This window comes from Strix uralensis, chromosome 8, assembly GCF_047716275.1.
Source record: "Strix uralensis isolate ZFMK-TIS-50842 chromosome 8, bStrUra1, whole genome shotgun sequence".
In the NCBI taxonomy this organism is placed as follows: domain Eukaryota; kingdom Metazoa; phylum Chordata; class Aves; order Strigiformes; family Strigidae; genus Strix; species Strix uralensis.
The window spans coordinates 35,532,647-35,550,098 of NC_133979.1; the positions used below are offsets into that span (position 1 = coordinate 35,532,647).

Here is a 17,452-nt window from a genome sequence, read left to right on the forward strand (position 1 = left end):
ACACACCTGTGATGAGATCCCAAAGAGACTTCAAATATTCTTTGTTTTTCCCTCTTCCCCACAGAAGAATCATAGTTTGATATGCACACACCTGGCTTTGTTTTAATCCTCTTTTCCTTCTGCTTTCATGTCAGCTGAGAAATGACAAAAAGCCTTCTTTTTAAAAAAGGAAAGCTCTTGTAATGTGTTCGAAAGGTGGTCATGCTCTGGATTAGGCCCTCTCAGGGGACTATTGTTTTCAGAGCAAAACCACCTCTGCCTCCCAAGAGGTTTTACTCTTTCTGTTTGCTGTATGTTGAAGAGGAGATCATAGGCAGACATGCAATAACTAGTGTAGTTGTGTCCAGAGAGCAGACAAACCAGCATCAGGTATTGTTACTAACATTGCCATTTAGCTGTATTTCTCTTTCATATATGCATACGTTGGACTAAAATGTGCCATAAAATAAAGAGGAATATGTAAGTGTGTTGACAAGAGACACTGATAGCATGTTACTATCCAAGAAATAATCTGTAGGGAAGAAAAAAATTGTACCATTTCTGGGAGATAAAACTGTTTCCTTAATCATAATTCACACCTTGATGTTGTTGGTTTGGCGAGGAGAGAAAGGAATTATGACTCCTACTCCTCCACGCGCACTCGCTCCCAAAGTAGTGTCATCTGTGGTGTGGCCGCTCTGCCAAATTTGTGAACCCAGAATGTCTCAGAAAGGCATACGCTCCTCTGTCATCTGGATAAGTTGACACTGTGCCTCAGGGTTATAAGTTGCTTCATAAGTGATATCTATATGCAGATCATTCGATTACTATGCTACATGTAGAATAGATTTCTTGCTTAGAATATGAAGCGGAGTAAATAGGCTCAAAGTCAGTCATGTAGCCCTATAAACTGCCCGTGCTGTAAGTCTCAATGAACTGTGTATGGCAGTAATAACACCATACTAGCTGTGGTGTCAAGATCTCTCCTGTCACTGATTCTCATGAAAAAGGAGTCAGGACATTTCTTGTTACCGAACTCCTACCACACCCAAAGTGATCTTGGTCTCTTGTTTTAACTATAAGGGCACATACAGGTCTCTCCCACTTGTTTAAAAGCCTAGTAAAATGAGACCCTGGTTCCTTGCCTCTCCACTTTTTTCTGGCTTCCCACTTGCACTCTAGCCATCTTGGCAGAAGCTCCATTGCACCGTCTAGAGCATGCTCCCGTTCATAAGGGTGGCTGTAGGAGCACCAACTACAGTTCAGATTCTGTCATTTACCTGTCAAGGAAACAACAGCTGCTGGATTGTAAAAGACTGACCCTTCACCATAGCATTTACCTACTTGCTGTTGCAGCTCTATTGCCATGTAGGACTTAAAGTTTAGATGTAGCTCAGTGGAGTAGTGATGCGGGTGTTGATCATTTTTCTTCCTTGGTGCTCTGCTATGTTTTGCTTTGTACCTGGAATATGTGCTGTATTTTCAAGCAAATGACCTTTTGACAATTGTAGCACCTTTCTTCCTGCCTCTGTCATCTCTCCTGCTCAAGCTGCCTGGATGCTTACTCAGCCTGGGAACAACTGACCTCTTGGCTTTTGCCTCTTTGCCGACTTGAAGTATCTGTTGAATAAGTACTTTCACAATACACGCAGTCAGCATATGCATACTTTTGGAAACAGAGGCTCTTCCTCCAAGTATTTGCATAACTGTTCTGTGGCAAAGGAAGAAATACCCTGAAGTGCAACTATACCCCTCCCCACCTTCAGCCACCAGCATCTGAAAATGTTTTCTTTGTGCCTCTGTCTGCCTTTTCAGTAAAAAAATGAGAGAAATGAAAGTTTCTTCATCTTCATGATATTTTTAATATGATTGAATTCAGCCTCTGTATTCTGAATTGTGTCACCCAGAGGTTTAGAACACTCTGGCAAACCTAATTCTCTTTTCTAGGCAGTGATAAGGTAGCCCACCCTTTGTTCCTGCAGTAGAACTTCTATACATTAGTTTGGCTTCCAGCCTTCAGACACAATTTGACTTATATTTGCTTGGAAAACAGTGTTATAAGAATTTTGTATCAGATAAGAGTTGCCTTCACTTAAGCAGGAAGGTTTCTATGTTATAATTAATATCTACCTGGTTATTATAACTATAGTCACTAAAGTTTGTTTTGAATACTGTTTCAGGTTGTCATGGTACAGTTCCGCATATTACTATAATTTCCTTGGGTTTTTTTTTTAGTTTGTAATGGTAGGTAATAAAAGCATTGGTGAATACAAAGGGAAACGGACAGCAAAAAACCCAGAGACAGTATCTGATGTAGCGTGCACTAAATATTATCTGCAATGTCCAGATGGAAATGAATGTACATAGATGTAACCACAGTTCTTTCTTCCCCACAACTGTGTTCATATCTTATTACAAAATTTTCTTATAGATCAAGACCTTGACTGTTTTGACTTATCCAGACTTCTCTTTTTTTTTTTTTTTTTTTTTAAGTACACCCTGAAGTTTTTTTGGAGAACATAGAAAGATTTCAATCGGAAAAGTATCAAAAGGGAAATATTGTTGTCTCTTGTTTGTAACTTGGGAACCAGATAAATCCTGTGACTTGTATTTTCTTACTGTTATTTTTTTTTTCCTTTTATATTTATCTTTATGGAATCCAGCTTTGGTAAAATAGAAACCCTCCCTATTCCAAGATCCTGTAGGTTCCAAATTCCGAAACTAGTCCATGACTAGTAGTCTAAGAAAGTTGTATCACACCTTTAATTTGGTACAAAGATACAGTAACAACAGGGGTTTTCCACTAGTCCAGTCAAATACACTTAATGTGTTGTATAATAATGAAATGATGTCTCACTGAAACTTCTTCTGGCTGCTTCTTATTGTACATTCTATTTGTATATATTTGGGCATAGCGAAGAACTTTCCATCTTGGCAGAGAAAGATATTTAAAAAAAACCCAAAACAAACAAACAAAAACAACCCAGAAAGAAAGAAAAAACAGTCATTGAGGAACTATTTTAGGAAGGAGCATTAAAAAGGGGGAGAAAATACTTCAGATTATTTACTGTGACATATTAGTATTTTTCTCTAACAAAAGGATAACATAAGCAAATGCTTTATTTATCATTGCCCCACATCTCTATTGTAAATTTTGCTTTCAGTGAACAGAAGATGATTTTTTTTCTTTTTGTTCATTTTATGACATCATAGTCTGTTTATTTAAAAAGACTACACAAGGTACTGAGTAGTAAAACCAAACTATCTGATTCTACAATTTATTATAGTTGCCAGAGATATACCAAAGGAAAGACTTGGAGATGAAAACAGGAATAGTAAGTATCTTAACTGAGAAGGTCTTACCAATGCAAGAGCAAGCCAACATTTTGAAACATAAAAGAAGGGCTGAGATAGCTGCATTATTTATCAGAAAAAAAAAAGCTGTAAATAGAAAACAAACAGGAACTCATCTAGAGGTTGATTACAAGAAAAAAAGCTAATTTTAGTTCTGGGGGGCTTCTAAGTATAGCAGGTCTGAGGAATTATCTGAATGTGTGGTGGTGAAATAGTAATCCTTATAAACATTTGGTGAAATCAGGAGAGACAGGAATCGCTACCAAAGAGATTTCCCTTGGCAGTAGGCTTTCTGAAGTTTCTCACCTTGCATTTTATTTTGCTTACATATATTTATGAAGAACTGCATTTCTTGTGCTGCTGTGGCCTAGCTGGAAACGAAATGAGGAGTGTACCTTAAATTCAGAATTAAATTATAATATAATTAAATTGAAATTAATAAAATTGAATTTAATTGAAATTAATTGAAGTCTAGTTGAATTAAAAATGTGTATGAATTAAATATGAATTTTTTCTTGTTGTGCTTGCACACCAAATGGTAGTTTTATATGTAAATCTTTCCCATTTTAAAAAAAGAGTTGGCTTTTACATCAATGACGCAGATTCAGATTTAACGTAAGGAGGTGCTACTAAAAGACTTCGTATCAATTTCCTTCACTTTACACTGCATTTACTCTCAAGGATTTTTGACAGCCCAGGCATCTGTTCTATTCTCTTGCAATTGGCAACAAAACCTTCTTGAGAGTCCCAAGTTATGCCATCTTAGATGTACTTTTTCTGCTGGAATGTGTAATATACCAAAGAACCTAATTCTGATCCAGAGTCATGCATATTTAATTAATTTCATTAATTGATAATGACATATTTATTTGCAGTTTCAGCTTTATAAACTAGATTTCAATTGCTGTCATGTATCTGTAAAAGGGTATATTTTCTAAAACTGAAAAATCTTGCACTGAAAGGCTATTATCTGTACCAATAAAAAAAAAAAAAATCCAGATATTAAACAGTTGCATTGTCACGGAAATTTTTTAAATTAATTTGAATCTAATCAGCATGGATGGTATTTAGGTAAATAGTTCAAAACAGATGATTCTAGATAAATATTATAATGTGTGTATTTGGGAGGAGGTAATGTATACATTGCTTAATTCTTTCTATAACTATGCAAAGCAAAGGATTAGGTAGACTTTCAAAAAGCGATTTGGCTGGAAAAGGTTGTTTCTTCTGTAACGTGAGTAATATCAGTTGCAAAACCAGCCTCTCACCTGTCTCCTGTTCAGCTGATGCAATCTTTCATTACTGTGCATCTCACAATACTAACCTCCTGTCCATCCTAAAACACTGAATATTACCACTCCGGGAGTCTGCATGTCATGTTAAGCACCTTGAAAAGGGCATGCCTTAGAAAAGTCTCAGGTGTAGCAAGTAAAGCATCACTACAGTTGTCACTTCAGCTCAGCATGAACATTTAGATCCACATCCTAAGAAGAAAATATTCTATGGCTTTGACTGTTTCTGTTAAAACCTTGAGTCACTATCTCCTCTTTACCTACACCTCCTGTGTTCAACACACACAAAAGTGTATCAAGGTTAGTACTTTTGTGTAAGAAAAAAGAATCCCACAGCATTTCTTTTTAATAACTGTTCAGCTACAAAATTTTATTGGTATCCTTCTATGTTCCCTCTAGAGGATGTAATGCACAAAAGCATTGCCACGGAACATATAAAATTACAAATGAAATTTATTGTAAAAAGTAGAATGTCTTCTAGACTGGTGTCAGTATTTATTTCATTCATAAACCAAAACTGCAGGTATAATATATTCATTGTCAGCAAGTTCATGTGTGTAAATTGCCATCCAACAGTATTGACTGATATAAGACAGATATTGAAAAGACAATTTAAATTTACTCTTCCAAACATAAACTGTTCCACAAAAGCACTGTAAAAACTCCTTCAAGGTTTTGCGTTGTGCTTCACATTTATGGTTAACTACATAATTTGGTTGTGTCATAATCCACTGTGTTTGGCAATTTGGCATTAAAGGCCTGCAAAGCAGATTGAATCCTCACCACTTCACTGGTAGACAGTTTGAGTCTATGACGGAGCAAGCAAGAGAAGAGGTCTAGACGACGTTGACCAGGTGGAGAGAGTTTATTTACACGATCCCGTATCTCTAACAACTGCAAAAGTGCTGAGTCCTGTGATCCCTGAGTATAGGGGTAGTCCAGCTGTAAAATCAAGTCTCGAATTGCTTCTGGGTCAAAGTGCATGCTGTAGCCAAACACTTGGATGTTATTGATTTTCATGTAGCCCAGATTTCTTGAGGGATCAATAAATTCCAGGGGTTCATAGTAGATGCTCTCGTTGCCATTTGGACCATTTGACTTTATTCGGCTCCTCAAATAGATGTGTACAGTTTCAAAAAATGTCTTCCACTTGTTGCCCAGAGTCAGCGTCCAGTTATAACACTGAAGGGGTAAGTCTAGTTTAGTCCGTTCCCAGTCTGGGAAATTATTTTCATTCACAGGCATAAACCAGCTCTCAGAGTGGCTGCCCCCAAAAGGGTTGATGTAAACAGCAAGAACGGGCTCTAAGGTGCTGTTTTTAGTTAGGCAAATTTGAAGAGAGAGGCCCAGTATCATGTGGACAAGGCTAGACTTGTACTTGTTACTCTTAAGAGTAAGGAGCATCCGCTTGCGCCAAGAAGGGTCAAACCAACTGTTGAGGCGCATGTCATTGCTGATGAAAATGGCATGGACCTCAATTCTTCGGTCTGTCTTCTGCAATAAATACTTCATTTCCAGGTCCTGAAGGTCAGTCTCGAACCCAATATAGTGCTCTGTCGATTCTGCCACTTCGGGCTTGCAAAGTCCTTGGCTCAGCATGTAGCCAGCGTTGCAGCTCCCACAGCGGGTGCGATTGTCAGGAGCACAGCTCAAGCACGCAGAGCCATCTCCAACCGTGCAGGGAAGGAACCCATGGCAGGCAACCTGGTCATTAGGGCAGGTGCATGTGTGAGTCTCTTCAGAAAAGCTTCCCAGGAGGCCATTTTCATTGCAGTAGAGAAAGGACTGGATACGGTTGAGCCAATAGTTGGAAGATCTGCAACGTTAAAATAACTTATTTTAACACAAAGAGAGACCTGCACACAGTAAATACAACCTTGTTATTTTTTATTGGAAAGAGAAAAATAAAACTGGTTTTAGTAGCAGATTAAGGCACTAAAGTCAGATGACAGCATCTGCTGTCAGATAAATACATGTATAAATTGCCTTTTAACAGTGCAAAATCACAAAAGTTTCCTTGTAAACTCACAGGCACAACAGGAACATTTGGTTCATGTATTTGCTCTCTCTGTATGTCTGTCAAGGAAGTCTGACAAAGAGCCATTTTTCTGTAATTGTCTTCAGATTAACATCTAGAAATCCTATGCAGTTGAGATTACTTTTCCTCATACTATTTGATCAGAGAGGTGCTTTGTATGTATCAAAGTGTGTATAACTCTGTACCACCTCTCTATTTCATTACGATTTTTGTAAGCTCGCAAGCTTTCTTGTTACTGGCTGGAGCTGCTTTGGTTTATAGACAGTGAGCCAAATGCTGTCCTGGAATAGCAAATAGGACCCTGCACCCCACTAAAATTGATTCAGTCTTAATTCTTCAGCTGCATTCCAGCACAACAATATCCCTACAGGAAGCCATGCATGAGCATGCTGTGTTTACTTTTCATCTTTGGAGATGAAATTAAAAGATCACTTTAATGTTCTTCTTGTCATCTCATTTTGGTTTCACTAGAAACAGAAGTTAATGTGCTACATCACACTGGGAAAACAGACCATGAAACCTACAGTTTAGGCTGCTGAGGCAGAGTCAGTAAAAGCAGGACAACGTGAGCAACGGAGTTACATGGAAATAGTCAATAGTCTGTATTTTCAGTTCTTATTAACCCTAGCAATGCACAGTTTAAATGTTCTGACTGCTGCAGAGTCAGATCTATTGTTGCCAATGAATGACGATGGTTGTATGGTTCCTTCTCTTTTCATTGTTTTGTTTCAAAGGGAAAATGCAAGAGGCTCATCTACTGCTGGCTGACTTTTTAAGTCACATGTGAATTTGTCTCAATCATTGAATAGTTCAGAAACCTTAATTTTTTTTGTTTGTTTTTCTGACTATAAAACAAATGCTAAAACTAAAAATCTGTGGCATCTTAAAGTCTGTTTCTTTAGAAACATGAAAATAAAGATCAGTAAAATTATATCATATACGGTGGTGACTGTTTAATTTTTTTTTCCTTTCTCTTTTTTTGGGTGGGGGTTGTTTTGTTTATTTGTTTTTAAATACATACAGTCTATTAGTATTTTCTAGAAGTAAATATAATAACATCCATGACATGACCGCCTTAACACCATTCTTCTTTGTGCTTATTTGAAAGTCAGCATTAAGCAAAAATATTTTGGCAAGTTTATTCTTTCATTTCCTGATTAAAAATCATAACGTCCATTATACAAGCAAGGTCAATGTCACAATATAAAAGTTACTTCAAAACCGAGTAGAACATTAAAGCTACTGCTCTCCCAGGTGGAATGGGAAGTTCCTGTGTACTTTGTCTGAGTTGTTTTGACAGTAATCTGTACCTACTGAGCTTGCCCTGGCAGCTCACAGGAACAGCAGTTCAGGTGTCTTATGACCCTGTTTCCCATTATGGGATGAACTTGCAGCCAGGCTAGGTCTTACACGGTCTATCTTATTGCTATTAGCCCTATGATGCATCACAGCAATCAAAACAGAGAGGATCCTTGTCCAAAAGAGTGAAACTAACCTTTCAAAGGTCTCTCATTACAGCTTTTTCCTAACTCTTTATGGCTCTCTGTGCTTACTTAAGAACTGATACTGAGTTCCAAAAGCTGCTGGATGTAAGATATAAAGGTCTGGTTTTTCTACTTTCCTTTATATCTTTGTGTTATGCCATTTACTTCACAATATCCTTCATAGAGTTGGTACCGTATTTTGATTTTTTACCTTGGACAGGTAACAGAATAAGCCATTTGCTTTTTAATCTCCAAGTTTTCTGCTCGTACTGTTACTACCAGTTTGTTCCACATGGCTACTCTATCAAGGCTAAACGTGTTCAACAGCTGATTTTTATCAGGTTTGTGAATGTGAATTTTAGCATCCTCTTCCACTTCTCTTGTGAACAGAAGTCCATGCCTTTCTAAAGTTTTGTTATATATTAGGAGTACATTTCCAGAATACCTCATTTTGTGTAGACCAACTCTGAGCTTACAGCTGTGGTATTGAATTCATCTCAGTAGAGGATAAACATCTGAAGACTTACTGTAAAGTTTTCCCATGTATCACAAAGTGTCACCCATAGAGACTAAATCTGCTTGGCTCACTCACACAAAACATCCGTGCTACATAGTTTGTAGCACCTGAGGATATGTTTGCATGATATATTCTAGTCAGAAGGCGGCTAATGGTGCCTGAGCTCCAAAGCCAGAGCCACATGGCTACATTAGTTTTTCAGCAGAAACTAGTAGCCTGGATTTGGCATTGTGTTAGTATGGACAAGAAATTTCTGTATGGCTTGGAGATTCATAATTTATCCTGGCTTGGAGCTCAGCACAGATAGCTTTGAACTACACACCTGCTATGAATTTTTGGAGCCTAATTTTAGATACTTTCTGATAGATTTTAATGAGTGAATATTGCTCTAGTGAGGTGTATTAGGTGTCACTGGAAAGGTTTTGACAGCAGAGGAGCAGGCACAGGAATGCCCTCTGTGAGAAGAGGCCAGGGCTGCCCCATACCAGACACAGCTGGTTCCAGACAGTTTCAGCTGGTTCCAGGCAGCTGGTTTTTTCTTGACTCACAGCTTTTTTATCTTATTTCCTCCTCCCCTCTTATTGAAGAGGATGAGTGAGAGAGCAGCTGGGTGGGCATCTGGCAGCCAGCTTAGGTTAACCCACCTCATAAGATAAAGGAGATATAGTGTGCAGCTTTAACTTGATCCCTGTTACGTCTCACCAACCCTTTCTTCTTCTTAGATCTAGTGGATAGGATTACATATTTTTAAAATATGTATCACTACTTATTATTCTGCTTATTATTTGGCATTGAAATTAGTCAAAGAATGTTCTGCACATTAGTTTTTTTATATAGAAGAGGTTTTGGGAAAAGAAGAGGATTACTGCCTCTGTGGATACACCTGAGCATGGTTAGATGGGACAAGTATCTGGAATGCAGGGTGCACCAGGCAAAGAAAAAAAGGAGACTGTGGCATTACTGCAGGTTGATGAAGAGAAGAGAGCTGGGAAAGCAAAGAAGGAATTCTCTTGGTTCATGGAGCTGACTGAAGGAGGGAGAACTGGTGAGGGAGATGGCACTGTTGGAAAAGGAAAATTTTCTACTGTTGGAATAAGCTTACTTAAACCAGCAAAATTAATATAGTGGCAAGGGTTGATTTGGTTTGGGTTAATCACTTCTCCAGCCACACAGTCGTTAAAACATTTTTTTTTTCCTTATTAATGATCTAATCTACTGTTTCCATTATTATGAGAGGCAAAATCTTTAATGTCACTTTTTGTTCTTTTTATTTTTAATGTGCCTACCTTCCTTCTTTTCTTATTAAGGGATAGAAGAAGCAGTCTAAAAGTCTGCCTGAAATTACAAAGCTGCACAATTAAGTAAGTTTGCTTTCTAAAACTTAACTATCAGTTCGTAACTCAGTGTTTAGCTTACTAAAACAACTATATCTTTGGTGATTAGCAGTTACAAGGAGACCAAGGAGGGAAGGAGGTTTTCTCCTTATTCCAAAAAATAGTTCAAAATAATAACCTTCTAATATTTCTTACCTTATTTTGATTTTTTATCCTGTTTTAACCAGAGAGATTTTAAGAAGTTCTAGTTATACTTGCTTGTCTTTGACGAGTTTATGAACATAAATTCTTTTTTAAAAAACAAAATCAACTTCCTTACTTGACTTTTTAAAAGTTGTCATTAAGGAATACTGCTACTCTGTAAATTTATTGTGTTCACTCAAGTAAATTAAGTAAATTAAGTGAAAGTACATAAAATGTCAGCAATACCTACTTTATTTAAGCCACTCATCCTTATTTAGATAAATTCACACATTCTGAAAGCTTTATTTTTCTCCTAGAAATAAAAGCTTGTTTAAAATTCTGGACCCGTCACTCAAGAGGAAAGGCTTGGTTAGAAGCAGATGCCTCCCGCAGGTCAACACCTGGCTGAACAGCTGCTGCGGTCAGATAGGCAGGGCTTAGGCTTCTACAGCCACTGGATCCTCTTTGAGGATGGATGGCAGCTGGGGAAAGATGGGATTTAGAAGAAAATAGCTGGTGACATCTTAGACAACGGACTTGCTGACCCTGCGAGAAGGGCTTCAAGCAATGTTAGCTTGGGGCTGGAGTCAAAATGTGTGCTAGGGAAAAAGCATCTAGGGAAAAAAGCATCTAGGGAAAAACACTCCCACCAGAAAGTGGTACAACTAGGGACACATCTCAAATGCTTGGACGCAGATGTAAACAGTGGGGGAAACAGGCAGAAGGCATGGGCACACTTGCATTGCTATGAGTTCATTGAGATCATAGAGTTGTGGTGGGATTAGTCTGGGGTGCTTGTGATGGATGAATAGAGACTCTTTAGTGAGAACAAGTGGGCAGGGGGGATAGCTGCACTCCACACAAAGGAGTACTTTGCTATTGGATGAGCAATGAACTGGTCAGGATCTTAAGGGCTGGGATCAGATGAGAGGCCAGCAATAAGGGGACTGTGGTCAGAATCTGCTACAAAACAGATCAAGAAAAGGAAGTGGATGAAGCCTTCCTTAACCAACTGGAGGAAGCAACCACATGTCCTGAACTTCATGAGGACTTCAACCATTCCAGCAGTGACGTTAGTGGTGGGGTAGCATGGCAGGACACGAACAATCCAGGAGAGTAATGAAATGCATTTTTTTATGCAGGTGTTGAAGGAGCTGAACAGGGAAGATGCTCTGCTGGAGCTGCTACTCATAAATAGGGAAGAACTCACGGATGTTGTGAAAGCTGAGCAGGGCAGAAAGCTGCACTGACTGCAGGATGGTCAAATCAAAAATCCTGAAGGAAGTGAGGGAAGCAAATAACAAAATAGTTATCCTGGTCTTCAGGAGAGCAGCCTTTATCTGGGAATTAGTTCAGGAAATTAATAGGTTGGGTACTAGGTGAGGCTGCCTTAAAAGGTAAAACAGCCCAGGTGATGTGGTTGATCCTCAAGAATGCTGTCCTTATAGCACAGTAGTCCATTTGGATGTGCAGGAATTTGAACAAACACAGCAGGAAGCTGACCTGGATGCACAGGGAACTTCTGTCTAATCTCAAATACCAAGAAGTCTACCTAAGTTGAAAGTTGGGATAGGCTGCTTGGGAAGACCACAGAAATATGACCTACACATACAATGATTAAATGACATGCAACTTCAAAACACAGCCTCTTTTGAAATGAGTGAGCAATGTGAGCGATAACAAGAGGACTTGTACATTTTCAGGAAGAACCAGATCGAGGAAAATAGAAGCCTGCTGCTGAAAGAGAAAGGAGATCTGGCAGCAGAAATGGTGAATGTATTTAGTATCTTCTTTGCCTTGCTCTTATCTAACAAGATCTGTTCCAAGACAGAAAAATGCAAAGTCTTGCACCTGGAACCACCTTTGAACAGTTCAGGCTGGGTATACCCCCCAGAAAACAGCTTTACAGGAAAGCACCTGTAATCCTAGCAGATATGAAGCTGAACAGCTGACCATGAGCTAGGACTAATGTCTTGTGGCAAAGAAGACCAACTGCTTTAGTAGAGCCAAGAGGTCAAGGGCAGCAAATATTCCCCCAGGTACTTGCAAAATGACATCTGGGACATTGTGTCTGGACTTAAATCATCCGTGCAAGAATTATTAACAGATTGGAGCAAGTCCAGTGAAGGGCCACCAAGAAGTTCAGAGGGCTGAAGCACATAACACATGAAAAGAGCTTGAAGGAACTGGGTTTGTTTAGGTTGAAGAACATAAGATTAAAGGATAGAAATGCTGTCTCCAAATACCTTCTGGAACGATGTAGAGAAGTTGGGCCCAGACACTTTTTCAAGGTGCACAGTAAAAGGACAAGAAACAGCGTACAAAGAAATTTTGATTAGAAAAAAGGAAAAATTCTTCATTGTGAGGAATGGCCAAACACAGCGGGAAGTTGATGAGTGAGATCTGGAATCTCCATCATTGGAGGTTTTAAAAGCTTGATGATCCAAAACACTGACCAGCCTTTGAAGGTGACCCTCGTTTGGGCAGATGACTTACAAAGTTCTATTACAACCTAAATTATTTTATGATTCTATGATTCTGTTTTCATTTTACTCGTAGGTGGAGTTTTTGAGAGAATTACAAACAATATTCTTGGAAGTATTAAAATCAGTACATAACTATACTGCTTTAGAGATGTTTATGAACTTCTACAACTTCATATTTTAAGGTGTTGCCCTCCCTCGGTGCCTGTTGCCAGTAGAGGTAGGGTGGATCTCTAATACCTAGGGAAAAAAAGAACCTCTCTTCCTGGATAATGTTTAAGCCATCCAAGATTTTGATACGGTTCCTGAGCTCGTTATACGATACCAACCTAGACTTATCATGAGCACTGAGCTGTATAATATCTTCAGCAAGGACCTCAGTCAAAGGTTACAAGAAAACTTCACACAAGACTGACATTCCAATTCAGTCATTACTCCTATATTATGTAGTTCTGAAAATATCATTAAAATGAAAAATTGTTCAAGGAAATCAAAACATTGCTTAAATAACTTTTTGGATTTTAAAGGGATCCAGATTTCTTTTTTCTCTTAGATAATTTTGCCATTGCTCCCAGACAATGGCAGAGAGTTGGAACATTTTTGAAGCTCAGTGCACTTAGCGTGAGACAAACATAAACTCACTTTTCTTCCAGGTAATTATTTTCTTCATGTAAGATACAGCCAATGTCAGTTATTGGTTGACGCTATTCATCAAGGGGAACTACAGGCCAGTCAGGTCCTGCTTGACTAGCCTGATCTCCTTCTGTGCCAAGGTGACTCACTTAGTAGATGAGGGAAAAGCTGTGGATGTTGTCTACCTAGACTTTACTAAAGCCTTTAACACCATTTCCCACAGCATTGTCCTGAAGAAACTGGCTGCTCATGGCTTGGACGGATGTACTCTTTGCTGGGTAAAAAACTGGCTGGATGGCTGGGCCCAAAGAATTGTGGTGAATGGAGTTAAATCCAGATGGTGGTCAGTCACAAGTGGTGTTCCCCAGTCAATTGTATCAGGTTCAACAAGGCTCAGTGTTAGGTCTTGCACTTGGGTCACAACACTACAAGCTTGGGGAAGCGTGGCTGGAAAGCTGCCTGGTGGAAAAGCACTTGGGGGTGTTGGTCGACAGCCAGCTGAATATGAGCCAGCAGTGTGCCCAGGTGGCCAAGGAGGCCAAGAGCATCCTGGCTTGTGTCAGGAATAGTGTGGCCAGCAGGACCAGGGAAAGGATCGTCCCCCTGTACTCAGCACTGGTGAGGCCACACCTTGAATACTGTGTTCGGTTTTGGGTCCCTCACTACAAGAAAGACATTGAGGTTCTAGAATGTGTCCAATGAAGAGCAATGAAGCTGGTGAAGGGTCTAGAGCACAACTCCTGTGAGGAGCAGCTGAGGGAATTGGGGTTGTCTGGTCTGGAGAAAAGGAGGCTGAGGGGAGACCTTATTGATCTCTACAACTGCCTGAAAGGAGGTTGTAGTGAGGTGGGTGTTCATCTCTTCTCCCAAGTTAGAAGTAATAGGACGAGAGGAAACAGCCTCAAGTGTGTGCCAGGAGAGGTTTAGATTGGATATTAGGAAAAATTTCTTCACCGGAAGGGCTGTCAAGCATTGGAACAGGCTGCCCAGGGAAGTGGTTGAGTCATCATCCCTGGAAGTATTTAAAAGACATGTAGGCGTGGCATTTAGGGACATGGATTAGTGGTGGACTTGGCAGTGTTAGGTTTACGGTTGGACTCAATGATCTTAAAGAAAAAAACCTAAGTGATTCTGTGATTAATTTCCTTTTTCTACTATAATAGTCTAATTATTCTTTCATTTTCTAAGTTATTTGTCTGAACTAGTGCTTGGTTGTCTAAGTACTCTATGAAATCTTGAGTATATCCCTCCTAATTCCATTCTTTCATTATTCACTCTATTCATATGGTGGACATATTCAAGATCCACTCCTTAGTCTGATGCCAGAAAGAAAAATGTTTATTAATTCTGTCATAGGACTTTAATGTGTTTTCCTACTTTTTTTTTTTTTTTTTTTTTTAAAGTTGGGTTGATATGTGAGGTCTACAGAAGTCACTGAGAAAAACTCCTGTTTACTTTGACAGGGACAGAATCTGAATCTCTGACTTTAAGCTCCTCAAGTCCACATTAAAGTTAATAAGAGGCTTTGCTGAAAATTTACTATACTTTTATTCTTCTTTACAGATGTAATAAATTCTTGGTACTTCATTCCCCACCACATTGTTCTGTGCACATTCCGAGCGTTCTTTTACCTTTAATCAGTTTTATTTAATCATTTCTATTCTCATTGTATTAATGGGGGACTACTGACAAAGGCTGCTTATCTTGAGCAGTTGCTTCTTGTTTATAAAAGTTAATAAATAAATTAAGACAATTAGCTTCTGAGGGAGGTTGAAAGAGCTCTCCAATTATTCTTTTAATGACACAGCAAACATTGTTGTTTGATTTGGAAAATTATATTTACTGGTCTGATGTGTTAGTTTTCCAAATATTGAGATATAGAACTTCTGAATTCCAAACCTCGTGAAAGTAGCAAGAATCTCCATAGTTACTTCAATGAGCTTCAAAGCAAAATGGGATGCCTGAAATATCTGTGCCTTCACCATCATGAAAAATTATGTGATAAGCTATAATAAAAAGCTATTTTTGGTGAAACATACACTTGAAATCACAACTTGAGAAACTATTTCATTGCAAAAAAGAAAAGATTGCAACATATTTTAAATGCACTTTAGAATCAAGAATTGGAAAGCATTTCATAAAGAGGTAATGCAGTGCACCTTCATGTAGAATTATTTCATCTACCAAAACACTAAGATTTATATTTCTCATTAAGACAATTCTCATCAGAAACTTGGCTGATGTTAACTGATACATTAACTTCCACAGGATTATCCTATTTTTTATTATGCTTGTGTAAATGTGAGATTATGGCAGGCTTTCTTTACCCTGTAAGTATTCTAGCTGAAAGCACGGTAACCAACTGCTTAGCACATCCTATGCAACAGAAGGTTCACCCACAAAAGAGTCTCATCATCCAGCAACAGCAGCCTGATCTTCTTGTAGTATAGTAGGAAAAGGTAAGAAGATAAGAAGGTGGAGCTGGAGCTGTTCTTAAATCATAATTAGTTAACAATCTGTTTCCCAGTAAATTTTAAGAATTGAGAAAATTTGTGGAAATACAACTAAGTATATTCATGTATATAATCAAACAAATTAAGTAGGGGTGAAGGGACATATTCATCCACACGAGAGAAGTGGTTCATGTGAGTAGAAACTCTTTGCAGTCAAAGATGAGATTGAAACCTCAGAATACTGGACAGACGGTTTAAGGGTCTTAACTAAAGGGTAGGAGTATGTACTTTGTATGTGTTATCTGGCTCAGTGTTCCACTCTGCGTAAGTCAGAGCAGAGGCTTAACGGTCTATTTCTTACAAAGAGTACAGGTCTTCAAATAACAGGACAATCAATAATATTTATGTTTTCATAGAAAGTCCATCCTGGACTTAGCACTTCTTTCGTAGCTTTGTGCTGCTTTTAAAATGTTGATTTCAATGACTCAATGTTAATAAACAAATGAAGTTTTTTAAAAAATCTAAGAAATTTCCAGGGAGCTGTAATTCATTATATAATTTGATAAGAAGTATACTACAAGGAGTAATCTATACTTATCAAGTATTTCATTTGAACATGCAAGTTTAACCCAAAACATGTGCTTGCTCTTGTTCAATACACTGTAACATTAAATGTAAGAACAAAGCAGTATGGTCACCCTATATAATAGTTGTAGCAAGTATTTAATCATGATATGACACTTTTACCTCCTTCTCTGCCTCACTAAGTGCTTAACATCTGTTGTACATCAGATGGTTCAGTAGCAGATGATGAGTACTCAGTGAGGCAGATGCTAAGTAAAAAAATGAAGACAATTTAACAAGAAGTGTATAGGCAGTAAAATACCCATTACCTATTATTCCCTCCTTTGGAGACTGAGTCCAGTATAAATCTATAAGACAGCAACATCAACACCAGATACACTCACAGGCATCTCTAAAATGTCCTACTCTTGATCTTGGGGGATCACCTCTTGGGAAGGACAAATAAGACTCCAAGCACTTTGTTTCTGTGCTGTGATTCATAACAAGAACATTAATTGCTACTAAATTTGATAATGGTCTTTATGGGAATGCATTTTTCTTCTGGGAATCAAGGTAAAACTACTGACTGTACAGTCACCAGAAGGCCAGTGAGTGATTAGAAGAATGAACGGGTTTAGTTTATTCAGCCTCACAAAATTAAAGCAATACTATAACCGCCGCTCAAATAAACACGCCTGAAATGATTTTACTGTGGTTCATGTTACAGGTATGCCAGTGAGGCTCGCAACAACAGCTACAAATCTGACTCAAAAAGATGATAAACAGGAGCAGTGGATCTGTTCTGAGTTCACATTTTAAAATTTCACAGCGGTCTCCACCCTAGCCAGATACTTTAAAGCTGATCTAAAGGTCTAAGCTAGCTATATGGACCACAGTGAAAACAAGGTAAGCATCCTATAGAGAAGGACTATAATAATTTTCTAAATGTATATAAGGGAAAGAAAAGCCTCTACCTAGAGGGATGCCTTTGATAAAAATCCCCTGTTAGCATACACAGAAAGGATATTAATTAACTACGAAATCTTTACGTAAATATTGTTTCCATATATTAAAATTGCTTCCAGCACAGAAGGGGATGGGGTGACTAAAGACATCCGGCTATGGTTGCTATAGTACA

The 17,452-nt window shown here is 38.5% G+C and overlaps 1 protein-coding gene across 2 annotated transcripts in view; it reads right to left on the reverse strand.

Annotated features, from left to right (window-relative positions):
• Positions 1-5,060: 5,060 nt before the first annotated feature.
• Positions 5,061-17,452, reverse strand: part of BRINP3 (BMP/retinoic acid inducible neural specific 3) — a 225,150-nt gene continuing 212,758 nt past the window's right edge. For both annotated transcript variants that reach the window (XM_074877282.1, XM_074877281.1), the window contains one exon: positions 5,061-6,441. In XM_074877282.1, coding sequence (XP_074733383.1) covers positions 5,325-6,441 — 1,117 coding nt within the window. In that variant the 3' untranslated portion in view covers positions 5,061-5,324. The remainder of the gene's footprint in view (positions 6,442-17,452) is intronic.